Genomic DNA, 23598 nt, shown 5'->3' with positions numbered 1-23598 from the left:
AGATCACGTGAGAGCGCGTGTGCTTCATTCGGTCATGAGCGCGTATCAATGGTGCTGCCTCAAGTTCCTCGCCACCAGGAAACCATCACCATACCCCATCCCCCACACCCGGCTTCTGTCTCAATGAGTGCACAATATGGGTGACAATCTACCGTACCGGATCAAAGGCGATCCCGACGAGGGTGGCAGGAATGATGACGCCGATGAAGACGAAGAGGAGATCGACGAAACTGGCTACAAGACCGTTCGAGATGCGGTTCTGTTTGCCATCGAGGTCAACAAGTCCATGCTCACGGTGCCGCAGCCGTCGTCGGCCTCGAAGAAGACTGAAAACAGTTCACCACTCCTGGCCGCCTTGAAATGTGCATACCATCTGATGCAGCAGCGCATCATCTCGACCCCAAAGGATCTCATGGGAATCTTACTCTTTGGGACAGAAGCGTCCAAATTCTACGACGAGGACGAAACTTCCCAGGGTGGCTGGTCGTTTCCTCACTGCTACCTTCTCACAGATCTTGATGTGCCCGAAGCGGACGATGTCAAGGCTCTCAAACAGTTGGTCGAAGCAGAGTCTCCCGAGTCGGCGGATGTCTTCAAGCCGGCCAAGGAGCCTGTTTCCATGCACAATGTTCTCTTCTGTGCAAACCAGATCTTCCAGCAGAAGGCCGCCAATTTCACCTCGCGCCGGTTGTTCATCGTCACGGACAACGACGACCCCCATTCATCCAACAAAGAGTCGCGTTCACAGGCTACGGTGAGAGCGAAAGATCTCTATGATTTGGGTGTGACAATCGAACTATTCCCTATTTCGACCCCATCCCACACTTTCGATACCAAACTCTTCTGGGACGATATTGTCTACCGGTCATCGCCATCTGACCCTGAGGCCATCGTTCATAACCCGCCGTCCAGGGTTGATGCCGATGGTTCGAAGCTGGTGAGCGGTGCTGGAGACGGCATCCCCTTGTTACAATCTTTGCTATCCACCATAGCCTCCAAGGTCGCCCCCAAACGTGCCCTGTTCTCTTCTGTTCCCCTGGAGTTGGCACCAGACTTCAAGATATCTGTGAAAGGGTACCTGCTCTACAAGCATCAAAAGCCTGCTCGCAGTAGCTATATCTACCTTGGATCTGAAAGACCTCAGATTGTCACCGGCTACACGGAACAGGTCGCAGACGACGACCGTGATCGCCGAAAGGTGGAAAAGGCCGAAATCCGCAAGGCCTACACTTTTGGAGGCGAGAAAATCACGTTTTCTGAGGAAGAGGTCCAGAAACTGCGCAACTTTGGACCGCCGGTCATACGAGTCATTGGGTTTAAGCCCATGTCCAAGTTGCCATTGTGGGCAAACATCAAGAACTCAACCTTCCTCTACCCATCAGAAGAAGATTTTGTGGGCAGCACGCGTGTATACAGTGCCCTGCACCGCAAACTGGCCAAGGATCAGTTATTCGGCCTGACGTGGTTTGTACCAAGGAAGAACGCGGCTCCAGTGCTGGCTGCCATGGTCCCGACGCTCACTGCCGCAGGCAGCGATGACAAGCCCAACGCTGCAGGTGTATCTGCCACCGGCGCACCCCAGGGCTTACACCTGATCTCTCTCCCATTTGCAGACGATGTCCGAGAGAATCCACCCAGTACTCATGACACCCCGTTGCGTGCACCAGATGAGCTCGTTGATGCAATGAGGCCCATCGTCCGTAAGTAACAATGCCCTCACGAGAAACAGATTATGTCTGTGGAGATACTAACCAATTAACTAGAGCAACTGAATCTTCCCAAGGGCATCTACGACCCATCAAAGTATCCCAACCCTAGCTTGCAGTGGCATTATCGGATTCTCCAAGCTTTAGCCCTCGATGACGAGATTCCAGAGAAGCCAGAAGACAAGACCATACCCAAATTCCGCCAGATAGACAAACGAGTAGGCAGTGAGACCATAGAATGGGGCAAAATGTTGGAGAGAGCCTACAAGCAGTATCATGCGGAAAACCCGGACGCGGTGCCTACAGGATCGAAGAGATCTACCACGAATGGAGCCGCTCCCTCGTCGAGTGCAGCAAGTAAGAAGGTCAAAGCAGAGGGGGCGGGTGGCACGAACGAAGAGGAAATCCGGATGTTGTGGCAAAAAGGCCAACTGGCGAAGCTCACAGTGGCAGAACTGAAGGATTTCTGTGCGACAAAGAAGATCCCTGTCGCGGGAAAGAAGGCAGACATTGTGGAGAGGATTGAGGAATGGCTTGAAAGCAAGTGATCCGCAATGCAAGGAAGATGAAAAATCCGATCAGGACCGTGGCAGGATTGCCCAGTTGGTAGGATAGAACGATGTGATGCCCCCAAACCATGTGTAACATAGCTGACATTGTCACACTATTAAAATGAATAAGATAGCATTTGTGGCTGATGTGTGGTCAATCATTGCAATCCCAATCACAATCTCCAAGAGCGAGACTGGCACTGCACCCAAGATCGACTACAGGTGAATTTGATCTCCATTCCACTAGACGATTTCCGTACATCATGGATCACCGCTTGGGAAGTAGTAACCTCGTAGGAATGCTTTTTGAAGGAACGTTGGTATTTTGCGTTGTTCATATGGAAGAGAAAAAGAAGAGGAGGAAGAGAGAACGAGCTGGAGGCGGATATAAATTTTGTGCAGACGCTATGTCAGAAATGGTTAGACACGTATCTAGCCTATCTCGGCCTAGTTGCCGGCCACTCAGTATCAGAAACGGCCTAGTCCAAATGCAGGAAATGACGTTGGGGATTCGAAACTGCGGAATCCAACCTCGCCTCGACTCGACGGCCGTTGCGATAATGCAGCGCATGTGCTCCCGGTCCACTCGCTCGTAACCCATTTCAGACGACGGCAAAACGCCTTGCCCATGGCTTCTGATGTCCTGCTACCGTTTGCACCTCTTTGATCTTCCGAAAGGGTGAGCGCAATGGCACGGGTGCCCTTCATCGGTCGGCTCTTTTGGTGTGTGATCCCAGACCTCCATTTCCCATTGTCGAGTCTCGTCGTGACGGACTGCCACTGACACTGACACAGGAGGGAGTACCTGGCCCTGTTCGGGTCGCTGATCCTCGTGGCCCTTGAGGTCCTTGTTCGAATCATTACCCTTGGGCTTCCTCAACCCATCATTCGATTCTGCTACAACACGTCCAAGAACTTGTTTAACCGACTGTCTTCTCAAAAGTCTCGACACGCTCGCTCTCAACGAAAGCACACCTACAGTTCGATCGCAACCTGCGCCGACTTCACCGAACTCTGCGGCTTCTTTGGATACTATGCCGAGGAACATGTTGTGCAGACAGGAGATGGATACCTGCTGGGTGTCCACCGACTCCCCTTCCGCAAGGGGGAGGAGCACAGTGGAATACAGGTCAACGCAGGAGCCGACTCGATCAGGAAACCCGTGGTCTACCTTCATCATGGCCTGCTCATGAACAGCGAGGTCTGGGTTTGCCTCACCGAAGAGGAACGATGCCTTCCATTCACGTTGGTACAGCAGGGCTACGATGTTTGGCTGGGCAACAATCGAGGCAACAAATACAGCAAGAAATCCACGAAACATTCGCCCGTATCCGCACGGTTTTGGAACTTCTCCATGGATGAGTTTGCCTTCCACGACATTCCCAACACAATCGACTATATCCTCAGCACGACTTCGCAGCCGTCACTCTCGTATATTGGGTTCAGTCAAGGCACCGCACAGGCCTTTGCGACGCTTTCCATCCACCCCCAATTGAATGAAAAGGTCAACCTCTTCATCGCCCTGGCCCCCGCCATGTCCCCAGCCGGTCTCAGTAACGGCATCGTGGATGCACTGGTCAAGACCAACCCTCACCTTTTGTTCCTTGCGTTTGGTCGCAAGTCAATCCTCTCCTCGGCCACCATGTGGCAATCGATCCTCTACCCACCCATCTTCGTCCGCCTCATCGACATGTCGCTATCCTTTCTCTTCGCCTGGTACGGCCGCAATATAAGCGTGCAGCAAAAGCTCGCTGCATATCCTCATCTCTACAGTTTCACCAGCACAAAATCGGTCGTGCATTGGTTCCAGATCATCCGTAATAAGTCCTTCCAGATGTATGATGACGACAGCTCCAACAGGTTTAGCATTGGTGCCAGCAATCGATATTACAAAGTCGCCAAGTTCCCGACGAGAAACATCAAGACGCCCATTGTTTTGGTCTACGGGGGAAGTGACTCCTTGGTCGATATCCGCGTTATGCTTAGGGAGTTGCCCCGTCACACCATCGCGACAGAAATTCCTCACTTCGAACACCTCGATTTCCTCTGGGCGCAGGAAGTGCATACACTAGTCTTCCCGCATGTGCTCGAAGCCCTCAGCTACTATGCCCAAGGCGGCACAACAAATGGCGTCCCCAAGGCTCTTGCTCTCTCCATGGCTGATACCGCACAACTGCACCGACGGCAGAATAGTAGTAGCAGCGCCTTGAACTGGTCCGAAGATGACTCTGCTGGGGGATATTCGGACTTTGATGGCGCCGTCGATTCACCTCGCACGCCAAGGGTCAAGAGTTATGCTCAGGTGCAAAGAGAGAGGCAATACCTGCACCCGTCGCCTGGCCACAGCCATTCACCTTCTCATTCGCCCTTGCAATATCAATACGCCTCCCCTACTCCGAATAGACCCGTGCAGGGAAGCTCGATGACATGGATGGAACACTACTACAAATTCCCCAAGAGGGAATCACAGGCAACAGCCGAGGGGATTGGGACGAGTAGTGGTCTTAGGAATCACACGGAAGCTGATGCAGATTCGCAGGGAAAGCAGCAAGAGCCCGAAGGCCAACAAGGAGAAGAAGGACAACGGCAAGTGCATGACCAAAGTCCCCTAGGTACGCCACAACGCGTGCCAGATGACGCTTCCCAAAACTCCGAATTTGGAGCGGCGCTTTCAACTTCTCGGGCCCTTCCTCATGACGGTGACTCCGCCAGCACTGTTTCAACAACACTCCGCAATCGGAACGGCACGTTCAATGCCCCTCCTGCAACTCCAGCGCAACAAGGGTTCGTTACCATCGACGAAGACTACGCACGAGGCAATACAAGCGCTGGTAGCAGCGGGAACGAGAATAGACGACGTTCAGCCTCCGCTGCTGGAAGTGTGTCGAACACAAGCGGACGCACCACACCAGTAAGTCGACATACGCCGCCGAGTTTCACGGCGACGGGCATTCGTGTCGGCAGTGCGAGACCGAGTGTGGGTGCCGCGATGCCCTGAGCTTCCAAGAGTAGTAAATACCCAAAAAAAGGCGGCAGCGGCAGCGTGCGGGAAAAGGACAGCACGGATATCCCCCAGCTCTCCTGCTCCGACGACGACGCTGGTGGGAAGGAACCCTATAGAATATTTTATAAATGCGGCGCGCACGCTAGCAGAATATGAAAATTATATACATAACTACACATAACTATATAGTTATGTAACTTTTGTTGAACAAAACGCCAAAAAAAAAAAAACACAGGCACGCGTGTCGTCTGGGACCGCCTATCTATCTCTCCAGTTTTCCCTTACCTTTCAAATTCCATATCTATCCTGCTCTCGTCCAAGCAAGACCTACACTACACTGCTCCGAGGATCTCATTCAGGCAAGGAGGATTGCTCACGTGAACAAACAGACTTCGAAAGGTTCCGAGTTGTGGGTGGGCGATTATGAATAATATTATTCATAAGTATCAATACTTTTGTTACTTCCAAGGTCCGTATGCGTATGTGTGTAGGGGATGGATATACATAATAATGTCTGTGGGTTGTCTCAGGGCGTTCTGTAACCGGTCCACACACGAGGACCACCACCACCACCAGGTCCAGGTGAAGAGAGACATTCTCGAACTCTCATGTTCCCTGCAGCCAATCAGGTCCTTTTAGGACCTCCATTTCCATCATCCCCAATGCTTTGCTGCGTGCCCGTCTATATGTGAGATATCGTGAATTCGTGTTCGCCCTCGTCCTCTATCCAAAACAGAAATGCCGGTAAATGCTCATATGTCGTGAATAGTATATCCCAAACACCCCGCGCAATGCAATAGAATGACGATGTGCCACACGCTGAAATGCACTCGCCTTGCCAGTTCCCCAGAGTCGTGTTCGTGTTCGTCCTGGTCTATCCCAACTTCAATTCATCAAACATGCAGTGACATGACGTGACGTGACGTGCATTCCCTCTCCATGTGTATGGACCAAGGTATATATGAATATACGAGGGCTTGCATCATTAAAATCCTTTTTGAGGGGCCCTGGCCCTCCGATGCTTGACAGATGAGGCCGCAAAAATAAGCAGAGAAGAAGAAAAAACCGCCTCATACAACCAGTGCAGCAACAGCCACGACAGCGGCAATCATGGCAGCCATCGGTCGTGCGCTCCCCTTGTCCAGGGAGCCCGAGTTGGCATCTCCCAAAGGAGTGCTGGAGGGAGCAGCGCCCAGCCTGGCCCCTCCGGTGCCGGCAGACACGTCGGTGACTGGGTCCGAGACTGGAGTCGCGTTGGGCACGGCTTTCTCCCCAGTGGTGATCTCTTGGATGTTGTTGCTCGTGGAATTGAAGACCGTTTGAGCAAGAGAGATCTCATTGTTGGCCAAGTCGTAGACCACGTAGGCACTCCGCAAAAAGGTATCTCCAAGAACGGCCATTGCGCCTTGCGATGGGGCGATACCGAACAAGCAGGCCTCCTCGCCGTTCTGGAAGGTGATGGGCTGACCAAAATTGTTCGTGCCCGCGCTGAGGAACAACTCGTTGTAGGGCACGCGAATGGTTTGGCCAGAAAATGTGAAATCGATAGTGGCAGAGGAAGATGCGAGACTGCAGGGAGCGTATGCGGCCCCGACATCGGTTTGATACACAGCCTGGACCTGGTTGTAGATGGACTGGGTGATGTCGTTGGGCAAGTAGCTGAGGGTAGCGCCGGAGTCGAGGAGGACGGCAGTGGGTAGGGAGGACGAGGAGGAGAGGTCAGTGCCCGAGCTTACCAAGCCCGTAAGGGCAATGGCAAGTTGAAAATAGACACCATTACTGGGGATAATGGGTATGGTGGCGAGTTCTCCTTCGTACTTTTCGGTGTTGACGCCACCGAACAGGATTTCTCCCGTCGAAGAGTCCAGGTCATTGAGCCAAAGGCTGTAGGCATTGGAGGCAATGTGGCCGCCTTGGACGAGGGCTTCGGGCAAGTTGGGATAGGCATCCATTCCCGCACGCTGAACTTGAACTTCGTTCGACATGTAGCCAATTCCCAGCACACCTTGCTGCGAGGACGAGGACTCGCCAATGCCGAATTGGAAGTCTGTCAGAGTGACACCACCGAATTGTAAGGTGTCGGCCACGTAGTCGCCTGCCGCTCCCGTGCCGTCGACGTAGGAGATATTGAATTGGTCATTGACGAGCTTATACGTTGATGAAGCCGACGAATCGTAAGTACCACCCTCGCAGGTGTCTTGGCCAGACTCGCAAAAGGCAGAGGTGGCCACGTTGACCCATAAATCCGAACTGCCCGTGTCGATGTGCAGGCGGAGGGCCTGGGCGGGGGTTCCCAGCGTGATGTTGGCATAGTAGAGAGATTGCTCGTTGTCGAGGGATTGTGAGACGGTTCGTTGCGTCTGTCGTTTTCTCATGCGAGACTGTTCATGGGCGAGGATATCGGGGACCTGTCTTCGCTCAATGGGTAGGCCGATGGTTCGGGGCGGACTTGAGGAAGAGCGAGGAGCGAGGTGTATAGCCGAGACTAGAGGGGCCGCCAACGCAGCGGCCACCACTGCAACGGAGGATTTCATTCTTTGATCTTTCTCGTTTTCTGTCCTTGCCAGGAATTATTCTATTGCTTGCAGCAGAAGCGAGACCAGGACTTTCCCGCTTCCAGTCACAGTTAAAAGAGTGTTTGTCTGTACCAAGCGTCTAGGGATGGATATGTGGTTGGGGGAGGGGACTGGGATGAGGCGTTGAGGCGTCGAGGGCTGGTGGATTAAGCGAGATGGGATCCCGGTCAAGTGATAATAGAACCTGTAGAGAGCCGCCTAACAAACAGGGGAGGGATAGGGAAGCGAGTGACACAGTTTGCAGAAATCAAAACCAGTGAGGAACAATAGTGAACGTTTTATCTGTAAAGAAACCGAAAACAGTCGAGACGGTGAAAGCAAGAAGCGGGACATTTGCCTGTAGAAGTAGTTGTGGTGTAAGAGGGTGGAGGGTGGTGATGACGATAGGTGAGCATCATGGCGCAGTTGCGTAGTGTGCGTAGTTGCATCGGACTGCGGAAAGGCACTTGACCGGATACTGAGGCCTGAAGCCTAAGCTGATCATTTCAACGTCGCCCATTTGTACCGTTGCGACCATTTTCCACGAGGGTTTCCAGGCTGCACATTGACTTTTCGGGGGCTTCCATGCTGAGAGCTTCCGATGTTACCGGCCAGTGGAGTTACCGGACAAGCAGGTTACGCGGCACATGCCAAGTCTCCGGGGGCACCAGTGGTTTTTTCACGCCTAACGTCAGTGGCTGCAACCCTCCTGCACCTGCGTCCTGCATGCTTGTTGTGCCTCTGTTATTAGCATGGCATCTCTCGAGGTTATTGTCTAATCTGCCATCAAGGCCTCTTCTTCACCTTCATCTTCCTCATCTTCATCTTCATCCTCTTCGTTTGCTCCCCACTCGGCTCGCACGACGACGCATGCCGCCAAAATCCCCCGACGCCCCTCAGGCTGGCAACCCTACGTTGGAGGGGGCTGGTGAGGCTGTTGCGGCCCGTCGGGACCTTGTGCTGCTAAAAATGGGGGTTGCCGCCACTGGATGATGCCACATCAGCCCCCCTCAACCCGCCGCCCCCAGGAACAGTATACGAATTGGAAGCCTGAGATCTGAAGCCGATTGGTTCTCAACGGCCTGCGCACCAGCGTCCTCGTGCCTTTCCCTAACACGTACCAGAGTACACCTCAGCCTCCCCAGCGTGCTGCCAGCTTACACCAATCACGCGTCACTGGTCACGATGTACCGAGCACTGAGAACACAAAACCCTCACTGGTTTGCGCTCGTGGGAGTCTTGGCGATTACATGATCCATATTGAACCAAGATGGCACCCAGATGGCCACCTAATGGCGGCTCCTAGAGAACGTACCCTCCACACCCAACATTGGCCCAGTGTCGAATCGGCCGCGTGTCCTCCAGTTCGACGCACCACCACAGAATCTCTTTGGCTTTGTCCACCTCGCCCCCCAATTCATGGGCCCGGGCCAGTGCAAACCATGCCTCCGAATTGTCCCAACCCGACCCCAACTTCGTCAGTGTCGACAGGAGCCCATATGCCCGGTCGCGGGCTGCCAGTCTGTTGAGGTTCTCGGGCGTCTTCTTAAGATCCTCTTCTCTCGTTGATGGGATGCTGCTCGACGCACCGACCGGCGCGCTTGCATTCGCGGCGGGACCATCCATCTCCAACCAGCCGTTCGTGGTCGGCCCCGTCGAGATTCGGCTCCATTCGCGCTTGTGCTTCGGTCGGGCTGGTTCGTCCTGTGGTGGTGATGGCGGTGCTTCCTCTGCCCTGGGCTTACCGTTGTCGATCCGCCGGGCCAGCTCCACCTTGCGTTCGTAGTAGTCCAGGAGCACGTTACTCAATCCCACGATGCCGCCAGGGTGGTCGGCAAAGTACATCAGGCACTGCTCGTAGTTTTCCACCGCCTCCCGGATTCCTTCAGAGGGGACGGTACCTTCCTTTTCTTCGCGAGCGCGAGCGACGGCCATGAGCAGGTCCGCTCGCTCACAGTACACGTCAGCCCAAAGCTCATCCGAGCTTTTTCCGCCACCGCCCCATCCACCATCGCTGAATGCCCTGGCTGAACTTTCCACGCTGGCAACCATGCTCTCAATCTTCAAGGCCACTTTGGCCGCCTCGTCGCAAGCTTCCCGTGAGTCGTCAAACATATTGCCTCTCCGGTACAGCGTCGCAATGATCAGCCAGATTTTGACCAATATACTCAGGGCATGTCTCTGAGACGCCGTCCGTGGGAACCGAGGGATAGGATCTGTCCGCAGTGTCCCCGGTCCCACGACAGGTAGTCGCACGTCTTGCTGAGGAGGTTGATCGTGGTGTTGCGCCGGTGGCGGCACCTTCTCATGTGACGCGAGGTTGTGCGGGATTTCCTTCAAGGGCTGCTTGGCTCCTTCGCTCGCATCGTGATCCGGGGACACAGGCACCTCGGGGACGTCTGCGGATTGAATAGTCTCCAACTGGGACCGCTGCTCGGGTTGAGCTGTGTCGGCTGTCACCTCCGAGCTGGGAACTGTCTCCTGTGAGGTCTCAAATGATTGCCTGGTACTCGATGCATTATGACTTGGCTCTTTCCTCCCTCGACTCAAGGACCTCGAGCGCTGTGAACTCGGGCCCATCGACGGCAAAGGTGCCGAGGAATGACGCTTGCCCTCCTTTCCATGCTCGTGGATATGGAACCTTTTATGCTTGTGCGGTGATGATTTGCCTTCTTCGTTGGTGACCTGGATAGTCGGTGCTTGGGTCGTCTGAGTGGCCTGAGTATTGGGTCGTGGTTCTTCCGTTATCGAAGGAGCGTTATTGACGAGCACTCCTTTGGACGACTCGCTCGACCTGCCGACTCTCCTTCGGTGAAACAGTTTGCCCGGTAGACTCCTGACCGTGCCACCCGAGCTTTTGGGAGGTTGAATCGATCTCTTTCTGGATGTTTCCTCGCTGACGGCGATGACCCCGTGTCGTCCAAAGAGCCGCGAGTATAGTGCAAGCAAGTCGTTGCTGTTGTTGACCGCATGCTCTGGACCTTCCGTCAGCTCCGTCAACGCGAGTTCGGTAATGCGAATCTCGACGATTTTCTGCAGTTCGTCACACTCCATATCATCCACCAGCCCGGCATTGCGATAGCCACGGGCCAATCTTCCACCACCCGCCGAACCATTGGGGAAGTCGCCAAAGATTGTCTCGGGAGGGGAGAACTGCTCAAACGCTGCCACGCAACTTTGACCTGCCGTCTCAAAATTCTGCCGGGAGGTGAGAAGGAGCGATAACAAGTGCCAAAATGGCAGTAACTGCCGCTGTATGCTATAAGTGTTGTCTGTCCCAAGCTTCTCCGCTTCCGAGGACAGGGCTGTCTTCACTGTTGCGATCGCCTTGTCAATGTCTCGTGTCTGCGCGAGTAATTGGCTTAGTGCATACAAAGTGGGCAGTTGCTTTTCAGGTGGGAGATCTTGTGCCGCCGCCTTCTGTAGACATTCAATGGCTGCAGTTTGCAGATTGATCCGCTCCTCACTGAAAGGCGTCCAGCGAGCCCACTGGGCCTTTCCGATACCGATGGCTCGGTAGGTCGCCTCCAGCAAGTCGGCCGACAGACGGGGAGGGACCGGCTTCTCTCCGTTGACCTCTCCGTTGCTTTTTGATGCAAAGCCATTGGGAATGGAAGCTGTATGTGGCAGTACAAGCTCGTCCAGAAGATCCTGGAGCTTGTCGCACAGCTCATGCGCCTTTTCCGCCTCAACATATCGGCCAAACGAACACAGGCCCTCAATCCCTTCCGCGATGGTCCGCATAAAGACTTCATCACTGTCTCTGCTGGTCGCTGGAGCCTCGGACTTGGAAGCCCCAGCCCGCGCGCGGTCCATCAGCTCAATATAGGTATCCAAAGCCTTGTAAGCCAAGCCGAAATCCGTCAAAGCTTTGTGGACTTGGAACAGTCGGCGTAGAATTAGGGTGGAGTGAAATGACTTGGTGGCAGCTCGATAAAGCATGTCGAGCACGTTTCTGCCACATGAATTGCGGCCACCTTCGCCGAGATCCGACTCCGACCAGTTGGGGCCGCAAAGGATTTGCCAGTTGCGGATGAACTCCTCCACCCATGCTTCTATGACCGCGTTGGATTCGGTGGCCTTGGGAAATTGTACATTCCGCAAGAGTTCGTTCTCATAAGACGTTTCCACCCGCCGTAGCTCGATCGCCAAGTCGGAGTGTTCGATAGAGACGTGGTCCGCGATTCCGTGTCTATTTTGCAGAATACTGGACATGAACCTGTAGTAGGCTCTCCATATTTCGAGCTTCGACAGATGTCCTGGACCATTGCCGTAAGTTGAAGCTGACACCTCCTGGTTCTTGGTCGCAAGTACAGCCCAATGACGGAAGGCCTGGAGCCTGAAGGAGGCCGACTCGTGGCCATCGATGGTTGTAGAGTGCGTGACAGACACTTCTTGACCCAATGCCACCCGACCGAGTAGTTGTTGTGCCCAGTAGAGGAGTTGAGGGGTAGACACGACCAGGCTCCTGTTCGCATCCAGCCAGGGAAGCAGAGAGCTGAGTATTTCCTTCGCCTCTTGACTCTCGCCAGCTTGCGCGGAGAGCATTCCCCTAATGTAAACTGTCTTGACCACACATATCTTTGTCCATAGCGAAGTGGCGTCGGCCGCGGTGCGCACGGGTTCGAACGTAAGAGCAGGGACCTGGCGGTCTGTTTTATGTGCTCCTACCCAACGTGCCCAAAGCAAGCATGTCTGGCCTTGTACCACCTCTTCGGATGGATGGCCTGTTGCACGGAGTTCTTCTTCAAGGGAAGTCACTTGGGTGTCTGGAAGGGGCTGGTTCGTGGGGGCCGTACCCGGTCTGCGGGCGAAGGTAGAGGCGTAGTTGGCGACATCGTGCTCGGACTTTGCGACCCGTATCAAGCCTGGCTCAAGGGTTAAGACTGATTGCACGGGCTCGGTGGGAAGGCGTACATTTTCGATCAGGGGCATGCTTGTTTACTTTTCTTATGAGTTCTGGAAATTCTTGCCAATGCCCGGCCACACGCGCCGCGTCCAACTGACCGATGTAGCGCTGGGCTTTTTCATTGTGTGCCTGGAAAATATATCAGCACCCTGGCTATACAGGGATGGAACAGGGATGCTGGGGGACTGTACACTCATTCTGGGGGGACACGGAGGTATGTATACTGGCGAGTGTCAGCGTCCTATACTCGGGTCATGGTTGCAGGCATGTTGTAGCAGCTCCATTAGACGTGTCTCTGCTGCTGGCATCCTGCCACAGACTGTAAACAGTGCATCGGGGGATAAATTGATCAAGTAATTAAGGTGTGTTACAGTATGCACTTAGGTATGTATGGGCTGCCAATGCGCGATGCGGTCATTGGGGGCCGCAGGATGCAAAAATCAACCAGTCGCGGCTGGTCTGTCAAAAAATTATTTCTCAAAACTCCTACACGTGTTGTCCGTCCCGTCTCTTTATACACTAGAAGGCCTCTACACTTTGCACCAGCAGAACGCTCAAGGACCTGGAAAGTCCCTGACGGCAGCAAGAACAATGCAACATGATGGCGCTCTCCGGGCCATCACTACTCGGCTGAGTGCCACACCCGTTGAAGATCTTCCTCGAATATCTGGCTTCCTTGCGACCTCGCTGGCCCAATGTCCTGTCGAATTGCTTTCCTCAGATAGCAAAGGCAATAGCTCTTCGGTGGTCGCACACAAACTCAAAACCCGAATCACATCTTTACTGCAAGACAAATCTCCTGCGAGTCGATTCACCGCTGCGGTACTCATCAAGGCAATCGTCGACAATGGCGGCTTGAAGAGCCTCTCTAATTGGGAGGTCTGGGCCAGAGGCCTACTCAGCTGCTTGGGGAAACCTGACCCTTTCGAAGTGAAGAGAATCTATCTGGCTACAGTCACTCGGATTTTTGTCCTCTCCCAGGACCACCCGGTAATGGTACGGGAGCTCACGACACCACTCCTCCCGGCATTCATCACAACATGTCTCGGCCTCATCAAGCCAGTCAAAGCTCAAGTTGACGGCAACTTCAATCCCATCCTCCAATCGGTGCTCCAATGCTGGATTCAGCTGTTACCCCGGCACGCAACGGTCTTTCGCCCGTTTCTGACACGTATCAAGCTGATTTGCCTGAGCCTTCTTGAAGATGTCCGGACTGCCACTTCTACCAGAGAGCTCGCGATTCAGCTTCTCTGCCTGTTACTATCGTGCGCGCCGAAGAACACGATGGCTCAAGAATGGGCCCAAGCAGTCTCTGTTCTCATCACCTGTGCCCACCAAACTGCCGACAGATTGTTCAGAGCCGTAATCGAGGAATACGAGGCCAACGACAAAACCCGTCAAAATACAGACGGAAAGCATAACTTTTCTAAGGAGCCAAAGACTTCGGGCGCCGACCAGGTTGGACTGGCTCCATGGGTTGGCATGTACGACGGCAGTACCAGGCTTGCAACATTTCTCGACTGGTTAGGATGTTTGGTTTCAACAGTTACGCCGCAAGCAATCATGGTCCCTCTGGGGCCCTTGCTCGACCTGATTTCTCGTATACTGGCCGTGATCGTGCCTGGAGGCGCGTCAAGTACAACGGATGCTCTAAAATATCACAAAGAAGCAAGCCGAGAAGAGCGGGAAAGTCTTTGGATGAACTTGTCTCGCCTCCATGTGGCGTGTCTTCGTCTGCTCCAGAAGTTATACGAAAGCTTTGGACAGGCCTTTCTCCCAGCCAATGCGACCATGGTCATCCAGGTCATGGAATCATTTATTACCATGGCAAGTGACAAAATGGTGAGGCGAGAAGTCTATGTCACCTTTCTTGGTATCTTGAGAAATATGAATACCACCGGCTTCGTATTTCGCGAGACCACCTTTTCAACTTTACTTGAGCACTGCTGCAGTGACCTGCGAAGCGGCATCCCCGGCTCCGATGATCAAAGCAACCACAACCCCTCAAAAGATGGGTTTTTGAGCGCCAAATCCTTTTTGCCGGCTGCTGGAGGTTCCAGCTTTGCGGAAAGACAGGACGAAGTCTTCGGAGCAGCCTGGAGATTGCTGCCAGAAATCTTGTCCCATTGTCCGACGTCCATTATATCTCGCCAAGCAAGGATAGAAGCAGATAGACTGTCTGTATTGCTCGATCACCACGATGCCATGATGGCAAGTGTCCTGCGTCCAATGCTGACCAAAGATGGAAAAATGAGGATTGCCAGTCTGCTCCCGTTCCTCGCTAGATCTTCGGCAGACTGTCTCGACACTGAGGCTCTCTTAAGGCCTCGAATGCCTGTTATTCAAAATAGGGAGATCTCTGCGCAGCCACCTCATGAGACTCGAGTCCACCTTAGCGACCAAGAGGGTCCAGATATGCCCGACGAAAACGGCGCAGCCTTATCTGACCCTGAAGGCGCCACTGAAGCCGCAGAGGTTGATGGCAAACAACAGGTACCCGGTAATCTCGACGATCAAGAGGGAGATGATGGGACCCACGCTTTGACGGCGAGGAAGCGAAAACTTGAGTCCGCTCAAGACAGCACTTTTCAAGCATGCACTCCCACCGTTTTCGAGGATGCTGAAATGGTTGATTTAAGAATGTCAAAGGTGCCACGGTTGGAGGATGGCATCGTGGAAGAGTCAGTATCGGAAGAGGCTTTTTCGATTGAGACACGAGACGCACAACCTTTGGTTGCCACAACTTCCGGGGTAGAAGCGCAGTCTTCGAGCTCAGGAGTCCAGCCTACAGGCACGATACCCAACATGGTGTCGTCTGAGAACATTAGGAACGATGACAGCGACAGCAGTGACTTTGAAATTCCGACAATTGACCCAGGACTGGACACAGATGAGGAAGATTTGTAGATGCTCAAGCTGTCAGTACAATTGAAATGTAGCCATGTATACCGAGTACCAGTACGCGTACTAGTACTTCGCCGTCCTGGTTCTACTTTCGCTTAAAGAATGCTAGAAGAAATCGTTCAATTCTGCTTACGTCATTCGATAAACAAAACCTTTTGGGGGCGACGTCCAACGCGTTTCTTGCGACTCACAAAGAACTGGTATGACTATTCATCGTTTCATTTGGCGTTGGCACAAAGATCCTTGAAAGGTTTGCTCGAAAGATAGAAGAATACTTTCCTCACCCTCTGGGTAGCAGTTTCTTGTGGGAGTTCATGCAACTTTATCTATTGGTTCGCGTCCCCTGAAGTCTTCTCCGCTCTACGATCAACAGTCATGACCAAAAGAAAACTGCCGTGGTCATCGACGCCAGACATAGTTGACCTCACCGGAGACGACAACGACTTCTCTAATCATTCTCGACCCAAAGTTTCCAAAAAGACGCCGTCCTTAGGTTCTTCACAGGGACGTGCCACTCTGCCAACGCCACCGTCTTCAAGTCAACCAGGGTATTCCTCACATGGCTCGAAGCAAACTTACAGAGACTACACACCCAGTTTCAGCCAGCAATCCAGTGGCAACAGCGCACGCAATAATTTGCCGCATTCGACTCAGGACCAGGAGGCCGACATTGCCAGAGAGATTGATCTCACGGAGGACTTTGACGACGACGTGTATGAGAATTTCCAGCTGTATGGCATCCTGAATACCAAAATTGTCGGCTGTCGATTCTACGATGGCCAGGCCACTGTTGGAGAGTACGTCAGGGTCAAGCGCGAACCTCGTAATCAGTACGACAGCAATGCTATCCGCATCGACAATGTCCTCCGCGATCAGATCGGCCACATCGGGAGGAACGTTGCGGCAAAACTGGCACCCTTGATGGATGCCGGTTCACTCCTGGTCGAGGGCGCCCTGACAGGTCCCAAAACCTACTACGACTGTCCTATTGGCCTCAAACTGTTTGGCACAAATGATCCCGTTGCAGGTGCTGCTCTTGCCCGTCAGATGAAAGATCTAAATCTACCCATCACAGAGTACAATCGGTCGGAAAGGGAACGCAAGAAGCGTCTGCAGGAATTCGAGAAGCAGCAGAAAGCGAGGCAAAACGCCGCCGCCGCAATGCGGAAGCAAGGCATGACCGTCTTTGACAACGAGGGACCAAACAGATATAGCAACCTGAGCGCGCCTGTAGCGATGAAGACCCAGGCAGAACCAGGCATGGACCAGCTTCTCAGCGGGACTGCGGTGCTGAACCCCCGTGAGGTGCAGAATGTGGTGAACAAGTTTGCAGCAGGAGAGGAGATACTTTCGAAGATGTCGATGGCAGATCAGCCTCACGAGTTAGCTACAGTGCTACTGCCCTATCAGAGACAGGGTCTCCAATGGATGCTGGATCACGAGTCCCCGGTGTTGCCCAAGAGCGCCGACGATGTGGTTCAGTTGTGGAAGAAGACGGGCAAATACTACACCAACATCGCAACAAACTTCTCCTGCAGCAAAGCGCCGGAGCTGGCCAGTGGAGGGCTTCTGGCAGATGATATGGGATTGGGTAAGTTATTCCTCTTCAATATGATCTCAAGGCTGGTTGTTTAACTCCCGCTCAGGCAAGACCATCCAAATCATCTCGCTCATTATGGCCGATCCCCACAGAAATGGGGATCCGACTCTGATCATCGCACCACTCTCAGTGATGAGCAACTGGAGCACACAAGCCGCGTTGCATGTCAAGAAGAAGTATGCGCCACGAGTCTTGACTTACCATGGCTCCGCCAACAAGGAATTGTCGCCGGCACAATTAAAAGAATACGACATCGTCATCACAACGTATCAAACAATGACCCAAGAGCTTTTTCCATACGGTAAGAACGCAGCTCAGGAAGGTTCAGCCCCCAAAGGCCTGTTTGCGGTGACTTGGCGGCGTATCGTCTTAGACGAAGGTCATCAGATTCGAAACCCCAAGGCCAAAATGTCGCAAGCAGCATGTACTCTTCAGGCGAAATCTCGCTGGATCCTGACCGGGACTCCAATCGTCAACAGCCTGAAGGACTTGTACTCACACGTCAAGTTCCTTCGCTTGCCCGGTGGACTGGCAGAGTTCGAGCTCTTCAATTCGACCCTGATCCGGCCACTGAAGCATGGCGACCCGGGAGCGCGCCTTCTTCTCCAGGCCCTTATGTCGACTCTTTCTTTGAGACGGATGAAGGACATGAAATTTATCGATCTCAAGCTACCCAACATTACCTTCCACAAGTATCCTGTCAAGTTTCTGCCCCACGAGCAGGAACGGTACGATGCGTTCAGGCAAGAGGCCAAAGGTCTGGTCGAAGCAGCAAAGGCCAAGAAGGGAGATTATTCCATGACGCACCTGCTGGAAGTTCTTCTGAGGCTGCGCCAGACGTGCAACCACTGGAAAATGTGCGGAGACGAGAGAGTGAGAAAATTACTGGAGTTGGTTGAGTCGAATCAGGTCGTGGATGTGACCAATTCCGCGAACCGCAAGACCCTGCAAGATCTGTTGCAAATACATATTGACTCGCAGGAAGATTGCTGCGTGTGCTTGGATTCGCTAAACGATCCTGTCATTACAGCTTGCGCACACAGCTTCTGTCGGGGATGCATCCAGAGAGTGATCGAGACTCAGCATAAATGCCCCATGTGTCGAGCACCTCTCCAAAACAGCGAGCAACTGGTTGAACCAGCAGCTGGGATCGGCGAAGGTGACGAGGTGGACCTTGACATTGATCCCGAGACCACCAGCACCAAGATCGAGGCTCTTGTCAAGGTGCTCAAGGCATCTGAAGCCGATCCACGCGTCAAGACGGTGGTGTTTTCGCAATGGACTTCATTCCTCAACTTGGTCGAGAGCCAACTCATCCGCCACGGCCTGCAATTCACGCGTCTCGACGGGACCATGAATTCTACGAAACGTGACGCGGCGATTGAATCACTGAACAGCGACCCGTCTTGCAAGATCATGTTGGCATCCCTCTCCGTCTGTTCGGTGGGCTTAAACCTCGTGGCCGCCAATCAGGTCATTCTGGCGGACTCATGGTGGGCGCCAGCTATCGAAGATCAAGCTGTCGATCGAGTCCATCGCCTGGGTCAAACTCGAGACTGCAAGGTCGTCCGCCTGGTCGTCGAAGGGACGATCGAGGACGAAGTGCTTGAGATTCAGGCGAGAAAGCGGAAGCTGGCTAGCGAAGCATTTGGGGAAAAGGACGGGGCCAGAAAGAGAGAGGAGAGACGGGCAGGGACATTGAGGGATATCGAGCGACTACTAGCCTAACCCACAGCAGCAGGAGTTGGGGACGGCGTTTGTGCGTGGAGATCTTGTCAAGAGAAAAAGTGGAAGAGTAAAGGACAATGGGGATATTCTGTTGAATTACGAGCTGTTCTCAAGCGTGTGGGAGCGAAGAAGGGCCACGGCGAGCGTGTATGAATAGTCGAGCTTCAGATCAGTATAGGTGAGGAGCTTCGAGGCGATGTACAAGATTCAGCTCACATCATGTCACCGGCGCGTCCATCGGTAATTTTCCTTCTTATATTGTCTGCATGGGAGAGGGTTCAGTGATGCACTCATCGAGACTATTGTCTTTTTGCTCAAGCCACCAACGCGACAGTCTCATGTCACGAAAAACAACGCGATAAGGAACATGGTGTGATGGGAAAAAAAGGTCATGGGCACCATAGCAACCGGACAGAGCAGTCAGTGCATGGTGGGCACAGTTCAAGCCACAGCGACCAGGAGGCCCCCAGCCTGGTAGCCTTAGAAGGGGGCACTTACTCCGTAGGCTGGTGAGGCTTCCCTAAGCGTTGCCCAACATCCACCGAGCCTCGCCTAGCCACCCTAGACTAGCCCCGTAACTCGGCCCTGTGCAGGAAATTGCGCGTGCCTATCGCTGCCATGGCTACTAACAAGTACGCAGTAGTCCTGCTGGTACCGCTGGTCATCCACGCTGCTGCAACGTGCTCTCGAGCACATGTTTTTTTTTTTCATTCTTGTTTTGCCCGCCCCTCCCTCTTGTCTCAATCTCCTTCTGTGGTTCCTCCCGCGAAGAGAAACCCTGCTCGTGGGAACAACGCGGCAACGAGGGCATCAAAGGGAAAAATCAATATACAATGACTTGCAGATGAGCTGCAACCGAGGTTGATCTAGCATTGTTTCTGGGAGAGCATCTGACCTTCTGCATCACTGCACAGGATCAGTAGTTGCATCACTCCGCACCAGCAAACAGACGTCACCCCCCCAGACTCGACGCACAAGGACCGCTCCTGTTTGGTCTGTTGTGGGTGGCACCGGTAGCCCAGTGGCACACGGGACCACCAAGACCAAAGACCTAGTGCGCCCGTGGGAGCTCCCGCCAATAATTGATCCAGCTGGGTCAGCTCCCTTGCGACGCTTGACCCAGGTGCTTATATCCGGTGCGGGGGACCAAACACCCACCTGCACCACCTTCTCGCCCTGCAACCACCGAGCAGCCACTCACAACTCTGCGAGCTCATGCACGTCGCAGCTTTCCCACTGTGTCGTCGCGAAAAAAGTGGTTGATCATCATCACTACTCGGTCGGTCAACACCCTTGGGGCCCTGTGGTGGCTAAACTCCCATTCAGCCAGCTCGAGTTACATGACTCTGAGAATTCTTTTGTCTCTTCTACCACTTCGATAATCTCGTCCATCGGCTGGTGGCAGTCTCTCCTTCAATTCCTCCCCTCCCCTCGCCATCATGGCACCCATCCGTTCGGCTGTCTTTGCGACGGTGAGAGCTCCCTCGAGAACTGACTGCGATGTTTCCCCGCATCATTGTTTTTTTGGTTGTGTGGCTCCGTCACTGACGCAAAGGTGCCCAGCTGCTCATGAACGATGCCTATCTACCAGGTATGCAGAGAAGGATCTCTCCGTTTCAGGAATTCTGTCAAGCTCATGTGTCTATAGGCGCTATGGTCCTGGGCCATTCTTTGAAAGACAAAGGTGCAAAAGCTCCCTTGGTAGCTTTTATTCTGGCAGACAGATTGTCGTCTGATACCATCACCGAGCTTCGAGTCTGTTTTCCGAGTTCAATATTTCCCTGTCCCTGCACTAATGTTGACTAGACTGTCTACGATGAAATCGTCCCGATCCAGGAGATCAAAAACAAAAGTCCTGCCAACCTCTACCTCATGAACCGGGCCGACTTAATATCCTCCTTCACGAAGATCGAGCTATGGCGGCAGACTCAATTCAAGAGGATAGTGTACCTGGATGCAGACATGGTGGTGCTGAGAGCTCCTAACGAGCTTCTCAGTCTTGACACAAGCTTTGCGGCAGTCCCAGATATTGGTTGGCCCGATTGTTTCAACAGCGGTATGATGGTGCTGAATCCCAACATGGCCGACTATTATTCTCTTTATGCATTGGCACAAAGGGGGATCAGCTTCGATGGAGCTGATCAAGGTCTCCTCAACATGCACTTTCGCGAGTGGCAGCGATTGAGTTTTGTGTACAATTGCACACCCAGCGGGCATTATCAATATGTCCCTGCGTACCGACACTTCTCCAGCAATATTGCAGCAGTGCACTTCATCGGTAAAGACAAACCGTGGACGTTGGGAAGAGATAACAAGCTTAATGCGGGCGTCTACGGGGAGCTTCTGGGGATGTGGTGGTCTGTATACGACAGACACTACCGGCCAAAGGTGTGCGGAATTTTTTTTGTTCTCAATGGGACTGGGTTGTGCCCAGGGCTGACTTCTACAGACGGTCACTTACTACGACGCCCAAACCTTTGATTCCTCCAAAAAAGTTCAAGACTACGTTCGTGGAGAGGAACCTTTGTATGTGGTGGGCTACTCGAGTAGCCAGCCAGGCTCGGGCCCGGTTCCGCAGCCCCAGCACCAATACCACCACCCTTCAGAACCACATCAATACCAGGAACCTCAGCATCCTCGTCACAACGAAAACCAGCAGGGCCAACAGCACCATCAAGAGCAACAGCACCACCACCACCACCATCATTATCCGGCGTCCGAGCAGACGGGGCAAATTCCCTTACCTCCAGAGATCCAGGTATCCCATCCTCAAACGGGTCACACGACCTCTGTAGAGTTGCCATTGGGCGATGCTCCTACTCCCAAAGCCCCATCTGATTTCCACCCTGTTCCGACCGTCGAGCAGAGGCGATTCTCAGCACCCCATGCTGAATGGGATCCCGCACGGTAGGTGAATCTTGGTGGCATGTGGATGAGTTACTTATCGTGAACAGAGAGCCTCCACCAGCGCACTCGAAACCAGAAGCTGCCAACTTCCCAACCACGATCTATGACATGTCGAGCGAGACCACGCTTTTCCAGCCGCCTGCTCACTACCCAGAAGCGCCCAAGGATATGTGGTACCAGGTACCCGAGAAAATGCCCGAACCCGAGAAACCGAAACCGATTTTTCCCTGGGAGACGAGGGCACCCAAACCGACCCGCGTGTTCCCTCAACCGAGACAGCCTAGCCCACCCCCACCGCCGCCACCGGACGCGGCACCCGTCGTCCCCGAGGAGGTGACAACTCCTTCAGCAACGACCGACGTCACTGCAGCGACGGAAGAAAGCGTGCGCACACCGCCTCAGGCGCCCGTCGACCTCTGGGCGGCGTTCCAGCAACGGACCAATGCATGGGACGACATGCCGGAAATAGAACGCTACGTGCAGGCCATCAGCCAACCTCGCAAAGGCAAAATACAAGTCCTGTATAACACCCTCGGACAGCGCTCACCTCGTAACACCAGCGGCACCACGACCCCCACCGAGAAAGACCGACGACGGCCCAGCATCAGACTCACCGACTTTCCCACCAAAGACGAGCGTCCGAGCTTACCCGTGACCCCGGCGCCGATCCGACGACCATCGTTTTGGGGCGAGGAAAAGGACGAGGAAGGAACTCTGCCGAACGCGGAAGGAGTACCAAAACAAGAAGAATGGGTGCGTCGATTCTCCCACTACCCTCAGCCTGAGTTTCCTGCTTCACATCCCCCATCGCATGAATTTGATGCGCGTCTTGATTTGTACTGGAGATGCCAATATTGTGGCAAACAGAACCCGATTACAAAGTTAGAACAGCTGCAGTTGATGCAGAGTGAGGCATTATTGTCGCCTCAAGGGACGCGGGAATTGACGCAGGTGGTGGAGCCCCCTTTAAGAAAGATGCCAGAGAGTGCGACGAAGGAAGAGGTGGAGAAAGCGGTCATCTCTCATATATCACCAACAAAAGTACCCAAGGCACCTAAACCCATATTGAAACCCCCTCACTTTGAACTGGGGCAAGAGCCTGTGGACCCAGTCGAGACCCCGACCAGAGGTGGTCGTCCAGAGAACGGTTCGCCTCAGACTGTGCAAGCAGCCGGAGCGGAAGAGGACTCGGTTGATCCACTGTCCCAGCCGGCTGCTGATGGGGAGGAGATGCCCCCCGAGCGCGAATCAAGAGCCGTTGTGGCTCCCACGACAGCATGAAGATGGAAACCAAGGGGACAGGATGCGTGATGAGGAGGTTCCATCAAAAGGTGGGAATGTGTCTTTGGCAAGTGTTTTGCATCATGCTTTGTTGTCGAGATTGCTAAAAGCTCTCTGCCTGCTTTGGTGTGGGAAGTTGGGCGTTTTTTTTATTTGACCATGATTTATGCATGCAAATGGGAGCATCTTTTGGACTGTCTGTCTAGTTTGAGGCTGAACGAGCCATTGCCAGGGGGCCTATGAGTTCTTTGTCTAATGTGTATCATTATTATGTTGGACAACAGCATTGCATGGCAAGCGTCTTCGACCCGTTGTTGCATTTGCCGGCGTGTGGGTGGCGTTTGTGGTGTTGGGGTCTGGCTCAGACGAGGACAGTACTTTTAAGTGATTCACTTTGGAGGATCTGATAGCAAGTCATAGTGTTTGATCAACTCATCCCGAGCAAAGCAAAGA

General features: G+C 53.5%; 7 protein-coding genes across 7 annotated transcripts; 5 read left to right on the top strand and 2 right to left on the bottom strand.

Annotated features, from left to right (window-relative positions):
• Positions 1-136: 136 nt before the first annotated feature.
• On the top strand, positions 137-2254 carry AYL99_03434 (hypothetical protein; the record flags this gene model as incomplete). Its single annotated transcript, XM_018834950.1, has 2 exons — positions 137-1700; positions 1764-2254. 2 exons carry the CDS (start codon positions 137-139, stop codon positions 2252-2254), a joined length of 2055 nt encoding a protein of 684 aa, XP_018694600.1.
• A 691-nt stretch (positions 2255-2945) lies between these two features.
• On the top strand, positions 2946-5255 carry AYL99_03433 (hypothetical protein; the record flags this gene model as incomplete). Its single annotated transcript, XM_018834949.1, has 2 exons — positions 2946-2980; positions 3053-5255. 2 exons carry the CDS (start codon positions 2946-2948, stop codon positions 5253-5255), a joined length of 2238 nt encoding a protein of 745 aa, XP_018694599.1.
• Positions 5256-6331: 1076 nt separating this feature from the next.
• On the bottom strand, positions 6332-7795 carry AYL99_03432 (hypothetical protein; the record flags this gene model as incomplete). Its single annotated transcript, XM_018834948.1, has 1 exon — positions 6332-7795. One exon carries the CDS (start codon positions 7793-7795, stop codon positions 6332-6334), a length of 1464 nt encoding a protein of 487 aa, XP_018694598.1.
• A 1323-nt stretch (positions 7796-9118) lies between these two features.
• Positions 9119-12751, bottom strand: AYL99_03431 (hypothetical protein; the record flags this gene model as incomplete). Its single annotated transcript, XM_018834947.1, has 1 exon — positions 9119-12751. The coding sequence occupies one exon, from the start codon at positions 12749-12751 to the stop codon at positions 9119-9121; it is 3633 nt and encodes a 1210-aa protein (XP_018694597.1).
• A 565-nt stretch (positions 12752-13316) lies between these two features.
• On the top strand, positions 13317-15632 carry AYL99_03430 (hypothetical protein; the record flags this gene model as incomplete). The annotated part of the gene is made up of 1 exon (XM_018834946.1): positions 13317-15632. One exon carries the CDS (start codon positions 13317-13319, stop codon positions 15630-15632), a length of 2316 nt encoding a protein of 771 aa, XP_018694596.1.
• Positions 15633-16004: 372 nt separating this feature from the next.
• On the top strand, positions 16005-18957 carry AYL99_03429 (hypothetical protein; the record flags this gene model as incomplete). Its single annotated transcript, XM_018834945.1, has 2 exons — positions 16005-17220; positions 17276-18957. 2 exons carry the CDS (start codon positions 16005-16007, stop codon positions 18955-18957), a joined length of 2898 nt encoding a protein of 965 aa, XP_018694595.1.
• A 1439-nt stretch (positions 18958-20396) lies between these two features.
• On the top strand, positions 20397-23145 carry AYL99_03428 (hypothetical protein; the record flags this gene model as incomplete). Its single annotated transcript, XM_018834944.1, has 6 exons — positions 20397-20429; positions 20521-20548; positions 20606-20712; positions 20764-21345; positions 21407-21864; positions 21912-23145. The coding sequence occupies 6 exons, from the start codon at positions 20397-20399 to the stop codon at positions 23143-23145; spliced, it is 2442 nt and encodes an 813-aa protein (XP_018694594.1).
• Positions 23146-23598: the final 453 nt, after the last annotated feature.

The sequence above is a fragment of the Fonsecaea erecta genome, assembly GCF_001651985.1.
Source record: "Fonsecaea erecta strain CBS 125763 chromosome Unknown Scaff3, whole genome shotgun sequence".
NCBI lineage: Eukaryota > Fungi > Ascomycota > Eurotiomycetes > Chaetothyriales > Herpotrichiellaceae > Fonsecaea > Fonsecaea erecta.
This window is presented reverse-complemented; position numbering and strand designations above follow the sequence as displayed.